We start from the raw sequence: 21,552 nt of genomic DNA on the forward strand, positions 1-21,552 counted from the left end.
GTGTGGCATGGCAGCTTTAAAAGGACACTACACTTTCTGTAAGCAAGTTAACTTTGTAATAGCATCAGCCTCCTCCCAAAAAGATTAGGCTTGACTAAGCAGCTATAGTATTTACATCTTTTACATAAGGGAGCTAGACACTACCTGTACAGAAGAGAAAGGAAGGAGCATTTACAGTACAGTGTAATAGGTTGTATACCTCCTGTATTTGGCCCAACAGCACCAATGTTGATTGCAAGGAAGAGTTAAGTTTTAGCACTAGTGAAAGACTTACATCAATATGAGGTTCAGGAGTACAGCCATAGGGTTAGTTGTGACACTCATGTCCACTAGGAGGAAAGTCCCAGGCACTCCTTGCATTGGCTAGATCTCTAGAAACGGACATACTCACTAACAAAGGAGGTGAGTGTACCAATTGCTGTAAGTTTAAATGGTCAGGTTACTATTCAGCCTTGCAGCAAGAGAGCTGCTCTTCAGGCAGGCAGAGTGACTTGAAAAAGGGGCTCCTCCTAGCCACAGAAGTTACACAGCACCATTTTGCATCAGTTAACTTAGAGCTGCCCCACAGCATCCAGAAGCACTCTACTCTTGAAAGGTCCAAAAGGCTCATTAGCCACTTAGACCATGCTCTTTAGCAGTGCTGAGAAAACAGCTCCTAGTAGCTTTCAGCAGGCATTCAATGCCTTTGCCACTGCCCCCACTTTTAAAAACTCCAATGCATTAAATATGACAGTTCTGTTTTATTTTTTCTAATACCTCTCTTGGTGCTGCATGATCCACTGACAGGCTTCCCATGCTGTTTGTGCCCCCAAAGAAGCCACAGCCAGTGTACAGTCAGTCCTTAATCTCAGTCTCAGGTTTGAGTCAGTGAAAGAGCTGTAGCCATTTTGGTAAGGGTACTGTGCTCTTCGTGGTCACTCTCAAAGAGGCTGGAGTGTGGCAGGCTGCCCTGGTGACTTACCCATCACCCCCAACAGCTCTTCCTAGGTTTAGGGTTAACGTAACTTGGAATGAGCCATCTGAGAACAAGGAAGAGTGCTGATGCAGGTGAAAGCAAGAGAGAAGGTAGGTTCAGTTCTGTAGATCAGTGTTTTTTCCCCTTCAGCTACCACGGGCTTTCCTCACAGCCTCATCTATGTGGGGTCTCAGGGCAGACAGAGATATCAGTAGTGCTTCCTGGAACCAACAACAGAAAGTAGGATCAGATCCACTGTTCAAAGAGTGACACTTCAGCACCCATCACTTAACACAAACAAGTTTAATGATTGTTTGCAGAAGGGTAGTAGGGGGATTCATGTGCTTGTAACTATAGCAGATATGGCTGCAAAAATACATTAGCCAAGCCAGATTCACTACTGAACCTTCAGCCTCTACAAAGAGCTTCATTGCTAAAGGGCAGTTTATAAGCTCTTCAGGCCTGGAATCATTTTTTGTTTGCAGTTTGTAAAGCACCTAGCACACGGGCCTCCTAGATGCCACATAACTATTTTTTGTGGTAAATATCTCCCCATTCAAACACTGCACCTAAAGATCTGTTTTAAAAATAAATAAATGTATTTTAGAAAGACCACTTGTATAACTGGAGCTAGGAGGGTACTATCCAAACCACTTAGTTCACAGCTAACAGACATAGCTTCCCTTTCTTAAAGGGAAACACTAATAGGGGATTGATCTTTAGGAGGAAGGTGCCGTCACCCAGCTGTCATGCATCATGCTATTATTCATGTGACATACCTCTGTCCTGATGGTGCGGCTGCCCTGGCTGGGACATGTGTTTAGGTAAAGGTCAAACAAGACACTTGGGTCAGTGCTCTCCAGATTTGGGTCACCATCCACACTAGCCTCTAGGCCTTGGAGACCTCCAAATACTATTAGAACATGGCTGGAAGAGAGCAGACACACACTGATTTATAGGACAGAAGAATCCTGGATCCTAACAGCAGTACTGGGTCAGAAGGAACTAGTGTTGCCCCTGTAATCTTTAACAACCGTACTTAGCTCTTACATAGCATTTTTCATCAGTAGATCTCAAAGCGCTTTACAAAAAAGGTCTGATGTTATCATCCCCGTTTTACAGATGGGGAAATGGAGGCACAGAGATGAAGCGACTTGACTAAGGTCACCCAGCGCAGGCTAGTTAAAAGCTTGTAACAGCTTGTAAGAGCTGTATACAATTTGTTGAAGGCCAGCACAAGTGATGATTCTGGTTCTTTGAATGTGCTGTAGAATAAGTTTAGAACATAAATAGTGTCTAGTTCTCCCAATACACTGAACAAAAACACCGTTCAGCTACATAACCAAAGCAGAGAAAAAAAGGGAACAGATGGCCTTGGAACTAAAGCTGCCTTTGCCCCAACTGTCATCCAAACAGCTGCAAAAATATCCTGAACTGTACTCCATAATGACAGCATCCAGTGAACTAAATTTAACTCTTGCTTTGGCAAATTTGATCAGAAGATCCAACCCATGGAAATGCTCACAGTTTAGTTTTGGCCTGGTGTATGGGGAACACATGTATGGAAAGAATATCAGAGCAGGTAAATCAGGGCTTATCTACACATACAGCCCTGCACCAGCACAGCTGCATTGCTGTAGTGCTTCACAAAGACACTACCTACCCCAATGGGAGAGCTTTTCCTGTTGGCATAGTTAATCCACCTCCCCAAGAGGCAGTAGTTATGTTGACAGAAGAAGCCCTTCCATCAACATAGCACTGTCTACACCAGGAGTTTGGTGGGTATAATTACATTGCTCAGGGATGTGGAAAATCCATCCCTGAGCGACAGTTATATAGACATACGTCTGTTCTGTAGCTTGATCTACACAACAGAGCAGGGTGGTGCAAATCCCACCAGAGTGAATGGGAGTTACATGCTTACATCTGAGGACATGAATCCTACTGCTGCAGAGGAAAGCCTTGCCAGGGAGAATATTCACACAGCAGCACTGGCTACTGCAGTTATCTCAAATGCACTGGTTGTTCTACCGCAGGCATCTTGCTCGTGGGGCTGGTTTACAGCGAAGGGATGGGATGAACAGCAAGGAATCAATCCAGTTACCTGAAGGAGGGGAGAACTGCCTGGTCCACACAGGTCCCTCGCTCAGAGGTCCCAATAGAGAGATCATAGCCTTCTTTAAAAGGGCATTCGGCAAAAACAGCACCTGGGAAACAAACATAAAAGGAAAGTAGTTGGTGGCATCCCCTTCTTTAGAGGATTCTAAATACAGTAGTTTTAGGCATTTTATACCCCTGAAGGTTAATAACTAAGAATTGCTTTTACTGCCTCCTACATTTTAGTGGTATCTAGTAGTTGCACTGTTAGTGTACAAATCACTCATCTTTCTCACCAAGATGCCTCAAATTCCATCAGCAGAATGGCACCATAATTTCTCTTTCAATCTTAATATCTTTCCTGAAAAATACTGGCTCTTACATCAACTGCTGAACCAGCCCCCGGCTGGCATGTCTGCCAGGAATCACTCAGTAGTTACATACAGTAGGGTGGTACCTCTAGTATTCAAATCTCCTACTTCTGAGGGGACTCTACAGGGATCTTGTAAGTTTTGGAACCTGGTCTGCCCGGGAAGGTCCCACTGATTAGTGAGGGAAAGCAGAAAATTACGAGGGGTCTTAGGAAGCTGTGACACCTGAGCTATTGGTGCTTAAGGGTGGGAATGCGTAACTAGCCAGGGCCAGTGCAGAGCATTCTCTCTTGCCTGCATTACTATGATGGCAATTAGTTTCCCTTCCCAACAGTCAAATTCTATCAATGTTCAGATATTGGATCATTCCCCATCTTCTGCATCAGTGAATGAAGTTTCTAAATCCAGGGGGCAGAGCAGGTGAGTACAGGCTCCATTACCATACTACCTTATAGGGTCAAGGAAACTAGAGATGGAAAATACCCATTAAATCAATGGCAGCACACGGGCCCCAAGAAAATGGAAGAGGATGTTAAAGAAACAAGCATCTGGCTTGTGCTGCATCTTTGCAGCAAGTACAACTAGAATCTGTGTAGAAGTCAATGTAAGTGTGTATGGAGAACTCAGAAAAAGTAGATCAGCTACTGCTGCCCTGGCCCCAGCAGGTAGGTGACAGAATGCTGTATAAATACTTACTCAGGCAGGAGGCTAAGCGGATATTGTAACCCCAGTACAGGCCAGACACAGTCCGTGGATGGTTCGAGGACACTACAGTGCCTTTCTGTATTTTACTGTCTGAAAGCAAAGCCAGTGGGTTAGCATTAGAGAACTGCAGTTCTCCAGACACTGCTGGAAGTCAACCAGCAACACCCTGTGCCATGTTCCCAATACTCTTCCCTAGGGCATAAACAAGCTCCACTCCTTAACTTTATAAAAAAAGCCTGTAAGAGTTTCGTCCATTCAGCACTGTCTATACATTGATGAAGCTCAAAACACTGCAACATTAAGATAGAATAAATTAGTAATTAACTCTCAAACTGAGGGGCATGGGGGCTAGTAATTATTCACTATAACTGGGTATGATGATTCCTGAACATGTTTAAAGACATCGTGTCTGCCACATGGCAATGCCCGAAGGCTGAGGGAGTTCAGTGCGAAGACTAACTTCTGCAGGACTAAGGCTATTCTACAGATCACATTAGTAGTATTACACGTCTAGCCTGTCCAGAGGCAGGATGGTAGTGGATTACCTGGATTCTGCTGCTTGTCCAGTTGAACAGTGACTCGAAGACCAGACTCTAGCTGTCTGTCTATCTGTACCTCCTAAAACAATAGAGCACCAGCACAAAGGGTTTTAGATGCAAGGACACCCACCCACAAGAAAGCTACAGACGACAAGCAAAAACAAAAAACCACACACCAAACCACTTTTGGGAAAGCAAACTACACTATCAGCCAAGACCACAAGTTCTACCACTGAGCAGAGCTGTGCAGTGAGACTCCACACCCTATATAGTGGCAAAATGGACTCTATAAAACCTACAGCCCTCCAAGACACTCGGTTGGCTTAGAACAATTGCAATGGATGATCCATTTCCAGTTCAATATGCTGGATAACAGAATAAGTGTTTGTTAATTCAGGCAAATGCTAATTGGAGGATTTTGCCCTACTGCAGGACTCTAAGGGGCACTGACACCCCTACCAGGACCCAGCAGAGGGCGCTATCAACATTAACACAGAAACCCTGATCAGAGGGGAGACTGAATGAAATAAAAATGGGGATCAGGAAGCATGTGCTGCTAGAAACTGTGTCCCATTCCATGGTGGGACATGGCCCTTCAAGAAACTCACTGGTAGCTTATTGCCATTCTAGTCTAATAGTACTTGACCTTGAAAGGAGTGACTGATAAGTGGAAGGAGTTTACTCTGGGTATCTAAGGGGCAGACAGGCCATACCTTCCTCATCCCACAGTTAACAAAGGAGCCTTTGCCTGGCTTGGTGGGCCGGGCTAACACCACTCCTTCCCGGTATTCTGAGTCCTCATCTAACCGCACATGATGAGGGCTGTCCAATGGGTTCAGGAGCCCTGAAACAGTATAGAGAAAAGTGGGGGAGGGAGGAAGATACATTGAAGGACAGACTGCACCTGGAGGCAGATTATAAAGGGATTCATCCCGATTCTCCAGTCCCCGCCCCCATGCTCATCACTCCTTCCCCACTGATGAAAAACAATGAAATGGTCCACATGCACGCACGGGCAGAGAAGCATCCTAGTTATGAGGAGGAACATGAGTGTGTACTCTCTTGGACAAGGAAAAGCCTTAGCAACTGCCACTCCTTACAGACCATAAGAACACTAAGGCCAGGATCACACAAACTGGAATGGCGAGTGGGCTGCCCAGGTAAGTGAGTAGGTATGTAGAGTGGTGGGAACCCCATGTCTATTTACTTCACCCGGGGGGGGAGAAGGCGGCCTGTGCTTTAAGGATGGGAACTAGGTGTTAAGGGGACATAATCATATCCTTACCTGCAAACTGCAGATCCTGGTGTTTCGGGAAAAATGATTTTCTCAGGTATCTGTTCAGAGAGATTCAAGTCTCAAAATTGTAACAAGCTGATTTCAGGCTTCATTTTAATTTCAGATTTCCAGCTTTAATCAGGAAATCGGTACCATATACCCTGGAAGGCAAAAGCTCTTACGGAATGTAAATGGGGGATTAATACTGATCATTTTCACCCTACACATTCCTGCAGCTCTTTCAGTTGCCAAGATCTTTTATTTCCTGGAGTTTAGATCTGAATTCTAAGCAGAAGTCATGGCATCCCAACACTGGTAATGCACGGTAGCCCTTTTTCCCCCATACAGATCTCATTCTTCCATATACTAAAGGTATACCTGAACTCAAGCATGTGAACATAAGTGAATCAGAACAGAATCTATCTCCAGATAGCACAATACAGGAGTGTATATGATGTTGGCCCTCCACTACCCAACACCTGCTCCTGCAATCTTTGACAGATGTGTTCCATAATGCCATGTTAATAAGCTACAGCATTAAACTAAAACTGAATCTGCATGGTGTGCAAAGCTATCATATTGGTCTTACTGAGGACATTCCAAATATTGTAGAATCCGAGCCAGCTGCACGCAGGCCTGTCCTTTTTTTCCAATTCCATCAAACTGCCCTTCCACAGTCCTGAAAGAAAATGAATGCAGTCTGTGATCTTCCAAGACATTTACACAGCCCCTAGAGTAAGCAGACCTCTACATGAGGCCACATTCCAGTCCTATTTAATTAAAATGTATACAGCTAGAAACAGGAAAAAGTGATTCAGGATATAGAGTCCCTTAGCCTGGGTGCCAGTTCAAGTCTGACCCAGGTCAGAAAAGAACTTACATTATAAAGCAGCCATCAGATGCTAGATGGTCTGTGAAAGTAGTAAGTGATATCAGACCAGTTCCGACTGGATGGTCGTTGGTCACAGAACTGGCATCCTTGTTGTTAATCTAGGCCAATGACTGGATGGGTCATGGAGCAGGATTACAGATGGACCCTCCCAGTTAGGGAGAAGGGACTGTGGGAAAGCATGACATTCTGCTACCTAGTCTGTCTGGGGGATAAACAGAGATTGTTAGTTTCCAGGGCTGTCAAGACAGCACGTTTTCTCAGCACTACAAAATTTCTTCCTTTAAACCTATATGCAGGGTTTCTGAAGCTGTGAGGGTCCCAGGATATTAGAGATACAAGGAGAATGAGGTAATATCTTTTATTAGACCAACTTCTGTTGGTGAGAGACAAGCTTTCAAGCTTGCAGAGCTCTTCTTCAGGTTCCTGTACATCTAGTGTGTGTTCGTTGCATGCTGGTGAGATCCACACACTTCAGCGTTTACATGAAACCTACTTGTTCTTATGGGACTTAAGTGTCCTATGGAACCAAGCTATTTCTTGGTTTACATACAAGGTCCAAATTTGCTCCAACATTGTGCATTTTTACCTTTATCACAGATTTGAACTATAAACTGGGCACTGGGCTACTTATGCCTTGTCACTTGGTCTGTATGGTTAAGTAAAGTAGTAACAAAGAACCTAAATCTGAATGGATTTAGTGCTTCTCAAAGATGGCAAAGTGTCAGTCTCCAGAGCCATTTTCCTCACAGACTGGAACTGCTCCATCTAGTCCTTTGGCTTTTTTGCTGAGACTGTAAACAAAGACGCCAATTGTTTAAACAAATGCAGTCTGGACACCTGTCCACTAGCAACTGGACACACCACCAGTTCATCTCACAGGTAACCGAATAGTCACCAGGTGATGGTTTTGGGTCGCTACTTCTGTGGGCTCAGTGCAAAATGGTTATTAACAACCCTCTAGAACCATCCAACTTATTTTATTTCAGTCATTAATCTTGTTGTTTGGGGAATAGCCACTGCTGCACCCCAGTGCCTGCCCCCCCCCCACACAAACGGAAAAGACTAATGAGGGAGATCTCATCAGACAAAGCATTTGACAGGGAGAAGCCACAGCTCTGTTTCCTGCTGGCCTTCATTTGAGACAAGATACACCGAAACTGGAAACACTGAGGGACAGGTTATTCAGGGAAGACAATGGGTCACCCTTACCTCGAATCTTCTCCTTGCTCATCAAACACCACAATCTCATCCACACAGAAGATGGCACAGGCCCTGGCAATCTGCCCAGCAAGGTATGTCCGCAACTCTGGAGACTGTGCATTGTTCAGGATGGAACCTGGCAGAGCTATGCTAACTGTGTAATGACGTCCTAGAAAACAAGAGCCAGAGGTTGGCAGTTCTACTCCCATTTGTGTTGCTAAAGAGACAGTATTAGCTTTTGGTTCTTTCATTTTAATTGTAAGCTCTTCGGGGCAAGGACTGCCCAGTGTTTTCATGGAACCTGGTACCAAGGGGCCTCAGTTCATACTGAGGCTTCCACACTACAAATAATAAGATTCCAAAGCACTCCAATATAGTGCCTTTTACAGAATAAGGGCCCCACTCCTCTTCCCACAGAAGTCAATCGGACATTTGCCATTGGGCTTAAAAGGAGCAGGAGAGGGCACCAAGTCTGAAGTATTGACTAGACTCTAGAGACTTGATCAATGGACACACAGGAATTTTATAGAGGATTGTGCAACAGGCTAGCTAATTTAAAAGTAACAGGGACTGCTACATTCTTCCTACATGAGTACTAAATGCTTCATCATATTGTATTGTTGAATACACATTTGTCTTCCTCTTTTTGGCACAAGAATGGAAGGAGGATACAAATGAGGAGGGATTATGGGATACTGCGACTGAGTACAACAAAACCTATATTTAGCAACAGACTTTTGCTGGTCTCTTTAGTGGCCACTTCTTAGAGGTGAAGCAGAATTGCACTCTGTACACTTGAAGACACTTAGGAGATGTCTTAAGACAGCAGGTTGTCTATTGAGTGGTCTCACATACACTACTCACTGTACTGCATTACTGCCTACCTGTGTATTTGAACTCGTAAGTGATTATACCAATTTGTGAAAGTTAAGTAATAATATATCCTTTTCTGCCTATACAGCTGAGATGCATCTCAAGCAGCTAAAATCTGCACCTCACACATTAGATTTTCCAGCCCTCACACACAGCCCTTCCCATCAACTCAAGGCTGTTACCTTTGTCTTCCTTTGCCCTTTCTTCTTCTTTTTGTTTTTCTATCACCTCCTGCATTCTTTTCTTTTCCAGTTTTCTCAATAGCTTTATTTCCCTCCATTTTTTCTTCTCTTCTTTTTCTGAAATGGAGAATAACCATCTGGTTTAAATAAGAAGAGACACAATATTGTAATGGTTTATCACCAGAATTCAAGTAAATTCAAAAACCTACTACAGTTAGGGCAACTAGACAGGACCTGGTGACAGCATGTGGACAGAGAGAGACAGGGAAGGAAAATAGGAATCAAATATGACATCGAGGTTGTACACCTGAGTGCCACACTATCAATAGTAAGAGAGAAAGGAGTGTTTGTCTTCTTTCCTGAGACAATCAACAAAAATGCTAATCAGGGCTAGTTTTTTGTAATGTGAAGACACATCCAGTAGAAATTTGGCATGCTTGTCACTTCACACATGCTACCATGCCAGTCCTTGGATGGCAACTTCTTTATCATGAGCCAGCCTAGTTTGGCTTTGAACCAATGACCCACAAGTAAAAGGGCTCTGGATTTCATTAAGAGCCTGTCCTCCAGCTAGTCAAGCTATCTGATGGATGTTTGAAGGTTTCTTTCTAAAAGCACTGGAAATTATACACATAATATGTACAAAAAGTGTCTCCTTACTTTCTTGTTTCCATTTACGCCAGTCAACCTTTTTCTCTTTCTCCTAAAAAAGAAGCAGTGAACTATTTACATTCCATCAGCTGGCTAACAAGGATCACAAAAGTTATCAGTACAACAAAAATTCATCCAGATGTAGAGCTCTCTCAACAAGCAAGGCATTGGGAGAGACAGGTTAAGGAAGCGATGGTGCCTCTAGAATCAGAGATCCCTCTCTGCCTTGTTTACAGAAGCCGCATTAAGGCCTTTACTCCAGTTAGGTTGTGCACTCTAGCATTCAAGGGCTCCTCTACACTAGTGAAATTTGCACCCATTTTCATGATGTAGTAACATCAGTATAAACTTTTATGGTAGGCATACTGTACTAGTGCAAAACAGGGCATGTAAACATACCCGTTTTACAATGGTGTATTGCATCCAATCCAAGGGTTTGCACAGAGTAGCTACCTTTACCCCCTCTTCCTTCCCAACAAACAAAACACAGTATAGACAGGGCAACACTTTCATTTCTGGCCCTTCTAGGACATGTCTACATTGCACTGTCAACCCAGGCATGTGGGACCTGCACTTCTGGTGTTTCCAAGCCCTCGCTTTGAGCACCCTAACTACATTGTAAATCTGGGTTTACAATTGCTGGACCCAGGTCTGACAACCATGCGAAGGCATCCATACTGCACTATGCAGACCCTCTGACCCGGGTCCGTCGCTTGAGCTGCATCCACACTACCAGATGACAGGATTTGGACCAGGACTCGCTGGGACCTGGGAGCTTGCTGACCGGAGTCAGGCAGATTTGCGTGTGAACAGTAGCAAGGTGGGCGGTGGAGCTGGGCTCAAAGCTGAGCGGCTGAGCCCGAGGTTTACACCGCCGTGTAGACACACCCACACGTGTCTGCGCCCAGAGCACCAGGCACCCTCACCCCAGCACAGCCCCTGGCCAGCCTTCAGCGGGGAACGACCGGCCTGGGCCCGATTCACATCCCACCCCCGCGTCACTCCGGGGCTGGTGGCAGAGCAGGAAGCCCCCCCGCCATACGGACCCCGCCCGGGGACACAGCCCAGCACGTGGCGCCCCCGCGGCGCACAGAAAGGGGGACAGCGGGCCCGCGCTGAGGCACACCCCTCCCCCCGCCGCCATGACCCACCTGCAGGCCTCGCGGCCGTTTAGCGCCACCCGCCATTTTCCCTCCGGCCTCCGCGGATTATTATTGGACGAAGGAACGTCCCAGGCCCCGCCTCTCGTGCCCCTTCCCAACGGCCCACGCGGATGAGTCACGTGGCAGCGGAGGCGGGTCATAAACAGGGCGGCCGGGGGAGGTGGCACGTGCCAGCCCCGCCCCCGACTCGACTCTATCCGCCCTCGCCCGTCCGGTCCCCTAAGCTAAGCAGGGTCCGTTTAGTTCCACCCGTGGATGGGAGACAGTGAACGCCCAGGTACTGTTAAATCACGGGAGGAGGAGGGGAAGTCAGCGAGATAATGTCCCCCCTAACTCAGCAGGCCTGTATGGCCCTAGCGGTACCGAAGTCCAGGGGCTCGTGTGTGACCACAGACTCTGGCTCCAGGCTCTAGGGCAGGGCCATGCATACACAGGGGTGCAATGCAGAAAGTAAGCCCCAGTAATGGCAAAAGAAAATGCAATTTTAAATCCCGTTCTTTTTTATTGTACTAATCTAACAATTCCTTTATCCTCACGCCTTTGAAACATACAGGAAAGTGACAGGTGTTTTAAGCTAGTTGGTCATCCTCCCTTGGCCTGGTCAGCAAGGCAAATTCTCTTCTCAAGCTCTGTCCACACTGGACTTTTGTTGGTAAAACTTTAGTCATTCAGTGGTGTGAAAACCCCCACCCCCACCCTTGCACAACAAAAGTTTTACCGATGAAAAGTGCTGCTGTAAACAGTGCTTTGTGGGGAGGAGAGCTCTTCTGCCAACAAAGCTACCGCTGCTTGCGGGTGGAAGTCATTTGTCGGCGGGATAGCTCTTCAACTGATAAAGAGCAGCTACACTGTACACCTTTTAGTGGCACAGCTGTGTCGCTAAATGGTGCGTAGTGTAGATATAGCAACCTCCATAGCTTCAGCAGAATTGCAATGGCGTAAGAGCAGAATTTGGCCATTGTCTGTAATTCAGCAGTGTCAATGCAGCCCCTCTGCATTCAAGGTAAAATATTATTGATGACCAGAGCAGATGGAGAATGTTATGGGGCAGGAGGGGGAGCCCAGCAACTATTTTTGCCTTGTTTTTTAGCTGCAGGGAACCCAGGATGAATAAGTCAGTGAAGCTTTTGAAAGTAAAAAGAGGAAATAAAGTTTTGCCAGTGTATATACAGGCTCACAAGTCCCAAGGAACAGTAAAACCTTTTTGCTACTGGACAGCAATGAGAAACTCTGAGAGCTGACAAACCTCTTGCCCATGTGCATGATAGAGAAGGTGACCGAAATCCAATGATGCAATAAAGCATTAAAATAAAGACAGTAAGCAAAGAATCTGTAGCCACGATGGCTGCATCAAGGAGAGCAGGACATAGCACCAGATCAGGGCAGAGTGCAGGTGAGCCTGCCTGGTATTCTGTCCAAAGCATTCACTGGCCGGTTTTCTCCAGACTCCATTGTTGCAGTATGTCTTCTGCTGCCTTCAGCGTAGCTTCCTCCTGAGCAAACACCAGGTTGTCAGCCATACCAGGCTCCATGCCCACACCCTCCCTCTCCACACTGAATAATAAAAAATACAGTTATGTAAGATTTATATCCCCCATTTCATCCTGAAGGATCACAAATGCTGTATATACAGCACCACTAAAATGCAGCCACTGCTGGGACAGAGGGCAGCAACTAAGCAGCCAACCAGTGCACATCAATCTCTAAACAGTAATAGAGGATGAGAGGAACTTTTGGCCAGATGCACTGAGGTGAAACTCTACTCTTATTCAAAGTGCACTGGGATCTTTAGTGACCATGAATGAACAGAACCTGGATTAGGATCTCACAGGAAAGACATTCACAATGGACTTCATTTTTTTTATCTACCTCTGAGGGCTGAAAAATTGAGTCAGTCCTGCCAGACTTTGAACCTGCGGTTCCTGGTTATTGTTTGGTGTTTTAAGCCCAAAGTCTTAGCCACTTATTCTTTCTGGCATAGGCCTCATTTACAGCAATAGCCCTGATCACTGCCTGAACTTACTCCCCTTCTTTCCTGTTGCCCCAGATGCCTCACCTTCACAAAGCAGAAGCGGATGAGATGGTCAAAATTCCTCTTGTGTGGAGTGCTGTAGAAAGCGGAGACTGGAATGGCAACTAAACCCTGTGAAGGGGTGGGGGGAAAAGAGGGTGCATCCAGGGTTACTTTTTTCTCAGCTTCTGCACATTGCCTTGTGCTACTCTCTGATCAGAAAAAGACCCAGTAAGTTCATTGCTCCTGAACACCCCAGGTTACTGAGCAGCCATGAGCCATGCTTCCAGCTGCATGCTTTTCAAGATCAGACTCAAACATCTCAATAGAAGCCATCCTGCCGCCCAGCAAACCAGGCATTATCCCCCCGCCCGCACCCTGTGTCCTTGGCGGACATATTGGTGGCTCAGCCTCCGCGTCAGAATGCTCACAGAGCCAATCGGCAAGATGAGGGAATGACACGGGCAGCAGGGTGTAACAAGATGATCATTTGGTGCAGAAGGGGGCATCCCAGAGGGGGCATCATACCCTGACTTCTGAAGGAACATGGTGGAGATGGTGGAGTGTGGAGATATAACCAGATGGCTAATCTAGGGGATGCCATTAATGCGCTCCTTTGGTATGAGACAGGACACTAGAAGGAAGAGGATTTGAATTACAAAGGCCGTGTACTCGACTGGTGGGGCAATGGTAGCAAGCCTCAAGTAATAGGTCCAGTGATTTCAAGTCAATGCTCCACCATCACAAAATCCAGCTCCCTCAAATCAAACTGGAGCAAAGAGAATGGGGAAACCTTCCCAGAAAACAAGCACCCTGGAGCGAGACAGAGGCCTTTACCTTGTTTATAATCATCCACTTTATAAACCGAGAGTCGTAGGGTTCATCAGAGTCTGGGAGGTCAGGTACTTCACTTTCTGCAAGAGACACACAGCAAATGGGCAAGGGGAATGATGGAACAAATGGGACACAGATGGATTTCCCAGTTGAGCCAAGTATCCACATGGCACCAGATGCCATTGTGGGCAAGCACAGTAGTGTGTCCGCTTGAGGGACTTGGGTTCGAACTCTGGCTCAGGTCACAGGTGAAAACATATATGGCTATTTCATCCTCACCAGTTTAACAGAGTTGTCAGTCTCTGCTCAAGAGAATCCCAAGGCCAGGAAAGATCCTCACACAGAGGTGGTCACAGACCACACAAACAGGTGAGTTTGTAGATGTGTGGGAGACATGGCATAGCACATGCTCACGCTGTGCCCAATTTAAGTCAGTGCTACTAGATCATCACTTCATTAAGCAACAAATTCCCCACCACCGCCTGCCATGGTCTATCCTATCCTTTCCCTTCCCCACTCAAAGTGAAGAAAATGGACCAGGCTTTATCTTATTCTAGACTCCGCAATACCCACTTCCAAGCTGTGAGCTCCATCCCTTTAATGTGAAGGTCAGAAGCAGACAAAACAGTCACATGAACTTACTGAACTCTGAGATGTCTGCCATCAGGAAGTAGGTGCCCTCAGGGACAATGGGTTTCATGCCCGCGGCAACTAGGCTCCGGACTAGCCAATCCCGCTTCTGCTGCAGCTCCTGAGCCAGCTGGACAAAATAACTGTCTTGCTTCCCATAGTTGTCAAACTCTCTTTGGAATGCCTGAGCCACTGCTTCCTAGAGAGAGCGGGGGCTGGATGATGGAGAAAGACCCAGGCAGAAAGAATCCCCTGTGTGCACTCAGAGCATCAGAGGGACCCCTCTCCCCAGATGAAAGCAGCAAAATGCTCAGAGTTCGCTGTAGGCTTACTTGCAAATTCTAGAAGCAGCCCATGAACTGGGGTTTTCGCTTTTGTTCAGATGCATAGTAGATAACAGGTGAGTTAAAACACCAGGCCTAGATCAATAAAATCTTGGCTTCCCACCTCTCAACCGAAAACCTCCTCCCCCAGCTCCAGAGACGGCCAATACTGTGCAGAGAGCATGCTTGACAAGTTGGAGTCACTTGACTCTGTCCCCTGCCCTCCAGGCATGTTGTGAAGTCATTTGAGAGGAAGATACCCTGGGTCACAATGCATCATCTTCTGTCTGTTTCCTGGGCTGACAATGACCAGCTATGCCTCCAGCTGTTCATTTGCCACTTCCAAACCATAGACAGGAGGCTTGAGAAAGGTGTTCTTCCAATGTCCTAACCTATTATATCACCCCAGGGACTGAGCAAGCTTGCTGGTTCTGCACTTGCTTGGGGAAGTTGCATCTTACCTGGATAGTATGTGTGAGTGGTCTCTTAACTCTAGGCTCTGCACAGTTGTGGTCTGGGGAGACAATTACCAGATCTCTCCCTGGAGGGGCTCTGTGGCTTGCATCAGACATCTGATTTGAGGCAATGCCTCTCCAGGTACATGGCCCCTTACCTGAGCCGCTGTCGGACAGTGATACACAGAGTTCTGGTGGACAGTTCTGAGGTGTTTCAGAAGGCGATCGGGCCCCAAAGTCCAGCCAACCTGTTACAACACAGAGATGGGGGGGATGTTTCAGATTCCCAGGTATCTTACACCTGCTCCACTTTATTTACATACTGCCACTTCACACTATATTCTGCACAAGACCAGGTCCGTTTGTAAAGCTTCCAGTTACCTCTGATCCCTCCAATTTAAAGACAAACAGAGAGATTCCCCAACAATCATAGAAATTTCAAGGAATAGAAGAAATGGGTTTGATTTCAGGGAATCCATCACCTTCCATCCTGTGGTGCTGAAGGTTTTGCCAGCACTCCCAATGGTTATCGTGCGATCCCACATGCCCGGCAAGCTGGCTGTCAATGAAACAAGAGAGAAAAACAGCTGGAAGATCTCAATCCTTGAGGGGGCCATTTAGGGATCTGGGGCAAAAATTGGGGATTGGTCCTGCTTTGAGCAGGGGGTTGGACTAGATGACCTCCTGAGGTCCCTTCCAACCCTGATATTCTATGATTCTATGAACCTCACTTAAATACTCAATTCACCCTCATATGTTGTGGGACAAAGCAACTGAAATAAATGTGACTGGTCACTGTCTCCCCTCCAAATACAGCAGCTTTGATAAATGCTTCTCTGTGCTCCCAAAGGAAAGAGCTGCACACTGAGAGGAGGCACAGGCAGAGACACAGAGAAGCCATGCTCCTTACCAATCCGGATGTGCTCCTTCCCATCATAGACCATCCATTCGTACACTTCATCACTGAAGCACAGGACATCGTGTTTCACGCACAGGTCTGCGATGAGCTCCATCTCCTCCCTGGTGAACACCTATGCCAGATAGGCAGAGGAGACGGGACAATCAGGCACAGCGTTTCTGAGCTCCACAACCCCACGGTGGGTTCTCAGGCTCAGCCCTAGTGGGGCTTGTGGGTCCCAGCACCAGCATCTCAGCCAGATGTTCTCTCCCTGGAGCAGGCAGATAATTGGCAGGAACGGGGGGGACCGCCACCAACAGGAGGGCCACTCTCACCATCCTTGTTACAGCAGCAGCCTCCACCCAAACCCAGGGACCAGGCTCTCCTCAGGGCACTTCCTCCTCCTGAAATTACCCAAGTAGGACTATTCCTGCTGGCTACAGGCTGAGGTGCTCCCTCCCACCCCCAGACAGCTGTGTGTCACCTCTGGAGATGCTCCCTGTCAGCCGGGAACGAGGCTGCTGCAGCCCATCTCTCCTCGCAGTGAGTGTAATGTGCTAATGCTAGGTCATCTGACCAAGGGAGGCTAAAAGCTATCCCTCCCTCCCTCCTGCTCCTACATTCAAAGGCTGGTGATACAAGAGCTGCGAAGTGGAATCATCAGTTGATCATCTCACAAACACCCCCCAGCTTCTGGAGCTGCCAGATTTTCTGAGAATCTTCTTCAGAAAGAAGGAGCTGACTGTGGGACCCCACCCAAGCGCTGACTCTAAGGAGACACCCAGCACAGGCTTCCTCATGTAACTGTTTTCAGGGTCCCTGCAGAGGGAAGGGGGAGCTCTCCCAGCTGCTAGAGGCACTACCTTCCCCAGGGGGTTGTTGGGTGAGTTCAAAACGATGGCTTTGGTTTGTTTGGTAAATCTGGAAGCCAGCTCTGCTGGATCCAGCTTCCAGTTTCCGCTGGACATCAGTTTTCCGGCTTCTGCAGCTTTCTGGAGAGGACAGTGAGGGAATCATGATTAAAAGCAACAAATGGTTGGGGACCTGAGGCAGCCTTGCCCCCTGCGCTGACTAGGAATCTCTCTGAGCTCTTAACAATAATACATTGCCCATCTCCAGCCCCCTCCTACTGACCATCTCAAAGCACTCCGTGAACATTAATGGATTAAGCCACCTCACAAAACCCCTGGTGAAGTAGATGGATGTAATTACCATGATTTTACAGATGGGGAAACCGAGACACAGAGAGGTGCATGGCTTGCCCACAGTAACACAGCAAGTCAGTGTAACAGACAAGAATAGAATCCAGGAGTCCTGCCTGACTTCTAGTCCTGTGCCTTAATCTTCAGTCCATCCTCTCTCCCTCTCTCTCTGTTTTAGAATAATGGAGGTTGGGTAGTCATGAGGTTGGAAACAAATCCACCATCCTCTCTCCAGCGAGGTCAGCATGCACATACTGTTCCCAATGCTCAGGGCTTTCTGTCAGGGAGTTGCTGAAGTCTTGAGTTCCAGGTAATGTTCAGGATCAGCCTTATGCACAAAGCAAGAGGCTTCTTGGGACCTGCTCTTTTAGGGACCTTCTCAACTTACTGCAAGGTCTTCAACCCACAGGCTGATGTAAGTACATCCATGGCAGCAGGACCAGAGAGGAAGGAAAGTCCCCCATGTCAGGACCCTGACAATGGGATCATTGTGGAGAGGAATAAATGATCTGGTTCCCCATTTTCAGCAACTTGGGGCACCACAAATCGTGGAAACTGCAGGCCCTACTGAACCTGACCTGGGTTCTTATCACGCAGAAGCCAGTTCAAAGCCAACCTTACCACTCCTACCATCAAGTTTCATTCAGGATATACTGTAAAGCTGCCTCTCACCCTCGCATGCCATTTCCATTCAGAGGTGTTGGAGAGAAAGAGAGCAGCAGGCTTTTTAAAGTCTGCAGATCTCATAGCGGCTTTGCTTTGATGCCCACTTACTGATCGCAGTTGTACGAACACAGGAGTGCCCCCAGCCATCTTCACCATTGGCTCGTAGCAGTCAAAGAATGGCTCAATGATAATCACCTGGGAAGGCACCAGAGGGAGTGTCAGAGAACTCACAGTCCTTCTTTGATCAATGCTGATGAATGCAGGGAGAGGTTGGAGGGCGTTACCTATCAGCTCTGTGTTCTTGGGGAACCAGGGAGCCGTACCCAGCCTGTCTGACTCACAAAAGACCCCCCCACCTCCCACCCAGCCTCTGCTTGAATCAAAACCGATCAGAAGAAAGACTTACAAAAAGCAATGAAAAGACAGTGGGAGACACACCTAAACACCTGGGATAAGGGTGACAGGATTAAGGAAACTCCCCTAGCCTCATTTGCATTGAAGATGGGACAAGGAGGCATCTCCATTAGCATACAGAATGGAAAACAGAGACTCTAAGGAAAGAGCTGCAGGGAACTCTGGGACCACAAAAGCAGGGAAGCACTGCACGATGGGGGATATCTGCTCCAGATGTTAATGAACCTGCACACACCCATGCCTGCACACACCCAGCTCAGTAGTTATCAGACCAATTCTAGTAATAAATCCTGTACTGATATCCAAAATAGTGAAGCTCCCTAATTGCATTCTGAGCTTCCTCCAAGGAACACCGCCCATAGCTAGGAATGATCAGTTCCTTTTGTCTAGCCTGAACAAAACAACTTTGGTATACTCCCTTGAGCCATCAGTTTACCCACAAACAAATCCAGTGTTCTCCCTTGAACCATTATTGTTTCCCTACAAAAACTCCTACCCATGCTCAAGTAAGTGTTCTGATGCCTGGATCCAAAATCTGCATGAAACCATTGGGACTTCGTCTTCTCCTAACTGATCGTGCTGGGGGCTCTGCCTGTCTCCAGCACTTTGGACTCTCAGCTACCACCACCGCCTGGGAATCCTGATCCATTCAAGCTTCCCGGCATGGTGAGAAACCAGCTCTCTCTCTCTCTCGGTATAGCCTTCTGATCCTGACTTGTGTGATCAGTAATAGTTTTCTAAACCTGACTTTTATAATCAAATTTAAGTTATATTTAATATTATAACTGTTTTGTTTGTTTGGCTCCCCTACGGTTATTACCTGGCAATAAATAACTTTCATAGTTAAGCTGATTGCTTCTCTCTCTCTCCCAATCGTGGGTGTTTTTTGGCTTCCTCATTCGCTCTTCCTCATTCGCTCATTATACCTAAGCTAAAAGAGCTCTGAAGCGCCCAAAAATCCTGTAGGGTTTGCTCATCAAGTGGGTTACGACCAGAACAATTGTAACATGAAAGTGGGGATAGGGACGTGCTGAACCTGGGACATATGAGGGTGGCAGCTTGAAAGTGCTGCTCGACCCAGCCTGCTCAGGCGGGCTCTAGTCCGGTGTGGTGCCCGTGGCATATTGAGGGTGACAGTTTGGAGGTGCTGTTTGACTCGGCCTGCTGAATCCAAGGACCTTTGAGGGTGACAGTTTGGAAATGCTGCTCCACCCAGCCTGCTGAGTCCAGGGACATATAAGGGGTCAGCTTGGGAGTGCTGATTAACCCGTTCCTCTCAGACATGCTCTTTTAATGTGTGTGTTCGTCTGATTCTGGGGCTGGAAGAACCCAGCCTTGGGGAACCTAGGTCATGTAGGATAGATCCATTCGGAGGGAACTTACAGCAGGGAGAAGTAGAGTTCCATATGAGAATACAGTGACACAAGCTGTACATTAATAGATTTACAGAACACTCCCCCCCCTCAAAGAGTAACCCTAATAAATGAGCATACCCCAAAGTAACGGGCAAATCTGGTAACAAGGGGGCAGGAGACTTCACTCCCAGCTCTAAGGTCATTCATTACTTTACGCTCCGGATCTCAGACCCCAGAGAGGCTGGGTACCAGAAAGGAGAACAAACTGAGTAGGGGCAGACTTGCCACTCATGGAAATGAGAGTGTTGGTGAGTGCCCATTGGGAGATATGTCCTCTAGTGAGAGAGTGTAACAGCTGAGGACTGAAGGGGACAAGGATCCACAGAAACGTGGGTTTGGGTGTCCTGCTCCAGAGGCAAGGTTTGGACTAGAATTCCAGGCTGCCCCTTACAAACAGAACCAGGTGAGCAGTCCTTCCTCAGTGGCAGGGGGCCTGCATAAATGAGTATGAGCCTCCAGCTTCCTTCAGATTCCACAGTATGGTAGGGTCAGAACAAGTGCATCTATCGGGATTTAGCTGTGCGACAGATGGAGAGTCCTTGATTACCTCATCGCCTTCATCAACCAGAGCCTGGAAACAGCAGAAAAGGGCTTCGTATGCCCCGACCGTCACCAGCACATTGGTCATAGGGTCAAGTTCTTGCCCTAGCAGCTTTCCAAAGAAGCGGGCCAGGTTCGTCACCAGCGCTGGGTGTCCCTGTAGCAAGGAGTCAGGGAAGAGAGTCACACAGTTCCGCCTGGATCATTAGGACTTAGCAACAAATAGAAGCAGGACATTGTTAGCAAGGTAGCTGACACAACCCCCCACCCTGCAAGTGTTACCTAGCCCAAGGACAAAAATGTAATGCTCACTGGAGTTTGTAGCCCGGTCAGTACTAAGAACATTTAAAGGAAACATTGGTTGAGCTCCCTCCCTTCCAAGTGGGTCGGGGTCCTTGTAGGCCAGGTTATTAAGAATAAGCCAGTTCAGCTACCTTGAACTCGCTGCGCTAACCTCTCAAGAGGGTGCAGATATTAACTTTGCCAATTATCCCTTTTGCTGCTGACTCCCACCACAGCCTCTGTGCAGCAGTGGAATGCAGAGGTCTTTTTGGAGATGCTGAGGTTCCATTGGGCTATTGGCATTTCCTAGAGGAAGGGCTGACACCAGGTCAGGGTTGGAGGCATTTTTTGCCCCATGTGATTTGCATGGTAACAACTTCACTGCTGCCAAATGAAACTTGAGGTTACCGTCTATCTGTCTTAGGTAGTTATATTGCTTCATCACGTACTATCTGAGCACCTCACAACACCCCTGTTAGGCAGGGCTATGCTATTATCCCCATGTTGCAGAAGCGAAACTGAGGCCCAGAGAGACTACATGACTTGCCCAAGGTCACACAGGGAGTCTGTGATGGAGTAAGGAATTGAACCTGTGTCTCCCAAGTCCCAGACCAGCACCTTAACCATTGGATCTTCCCCTCAACAATAACTCCAGTAAGTTCTGATATTGTACAGGTGGAAGGCAATGCTCTTGTTTAAACAAGGTGGAAATGGACTGTTCAGTCAATGGTGCAATATAGTCAACAGATGATTCCAGGGCAGTTTAGAGAGTGCTGCTAATCCCCCTTCCCCCCCACAGCCCCACCTGCAAAGTTCTTGCACAACTGCCAGACAGCATGAAACTCTTTGGATGGTGAGTGGAGGAGGATGTGGGAAGTGGGGGTTGAGGTGACTTTGCTTCCCCACTGCCCCCTCCCCTTTTCAAAAAGAACTTTCAGCTCCTGCGCCACTCTGCTCCCCTCCCCTCCAGAGAAGAAG

At 47.3% G+C, this 21,552-nt stretch overlaps 1 protein-coding gene across 14 annotated transcripts in view; it reads right to left on the minus strand.

Annotated features, from left to right (window-relative positions):
• Positions 1 to 720: 720 nt before the first annotated feature.
• The window catches only part of LOC140899232 (putative methyltransferase C9orf114), a 37,961-nt gene continuing 17,129 nt past the window's right edge, over positions 721 to 21,552 (minus strand). For 10 of the 14 annotated variants that reach the window (XM_073314364.1, XM_073314360.1, XM_073314361.1 and 7 more), the window contains 20 exons: positions 20,300 to 20,449; positions 18,032 to 18,118; positions 16,919 to 17,047; positions 16,068 to 16,188; positions 15,640 to 15,716; positions 15,316 to 15,405; positions 14,392 to 14,578; positions 13,753 to 13,829; positions 12,961 to 13,047; positions 9,751 to 9,793; positions 9,091 to 9,207; positions 8,045 to 8,204; positions 6,533 to 6,622; positions 5,953 to 6,002; positions 5,381 to 5,511; positions 4,674 to 4,746; positions 4,120 to 4,218; positions 3,060 to 3,162; positions 1,735 to 1,882; positions 721 to 1,176 (listed from right to left, as the gene is read on the minus strand). In XM_073314364.1, coding sequence (XP_073170465.1) covers positions 1,102 to 1,176; positions 1,735 to 1,882; positions 3,060 to 3,162; positions 4,120 to 4,218; positions 4,674 to 4,746; positions 5,381 to 5,511; positions 5,953 to 6,002; positions 6,533 to 6,622; positions 8,045 to 8,204; positions 9,091 to 9,207; positions 9,751 to 9,793; positions 12,961 to 13,047; positions 13,753 to 13,829; positions 14,392 to 14,578; positions 15,316 to 15,405; positions 15,640 to 15,716; positions 16,068 to 16,188; positions 16,919 to 17,047; positions 18,032 to 18,118; positions 20,300 to 20,449 — 2,094 coding nt within the window. In that variant the 3' untranslated portion in view covers positions 721 to 1,101. Of the gene's footprint in view, positions 1,177 to 1,734; positions 1,883 to 3,059; positions 3,163 to 4,119; positions 4,219 to 4,673; positions 4,747 to 5,380; positions 5,512 to 5,952; positions 6,003 to 6,532; positions 6,623 to 8,044; positions 8,205 to 9,090; positions 9,208 to 9,750; positions 9,794 to 10,892; positions 10,995 to 11,386; positions 12,398 to 12,960; positions 13,048 to 13,752; positions 13,830 to 14,391; positions 14,579 to 15,315; positions 15,406 to 15,639; positions 15,717 to 16,067; positions 16,189 to 16,918; positions 17,048 to 18,031; positions 18,119 to 20,299; positions 20,450 to 21,552 lie in introns of those variants that run through there. The other 4 variants (XM_073314367.1, XM_073314365.1, XM_073314358.1 and 1 more) reach the window with 3 other exon arrangements.

This window comes from Lepidochelys kempii, chromosome 16 (assembly GCF_965140265.1).
Source record: "Lepidochelys kempii isolate rLepKem1 chromosome 16, rLepKem1.hap2, whole genome shotgun sequence".
Classification (NCBI taxonomy): domain Eukaryota; kingdom Metazoa; phylum Chordata; order Testudines; family Cheloniidae; genus Lepidochelys; species Lepidochelys kempii.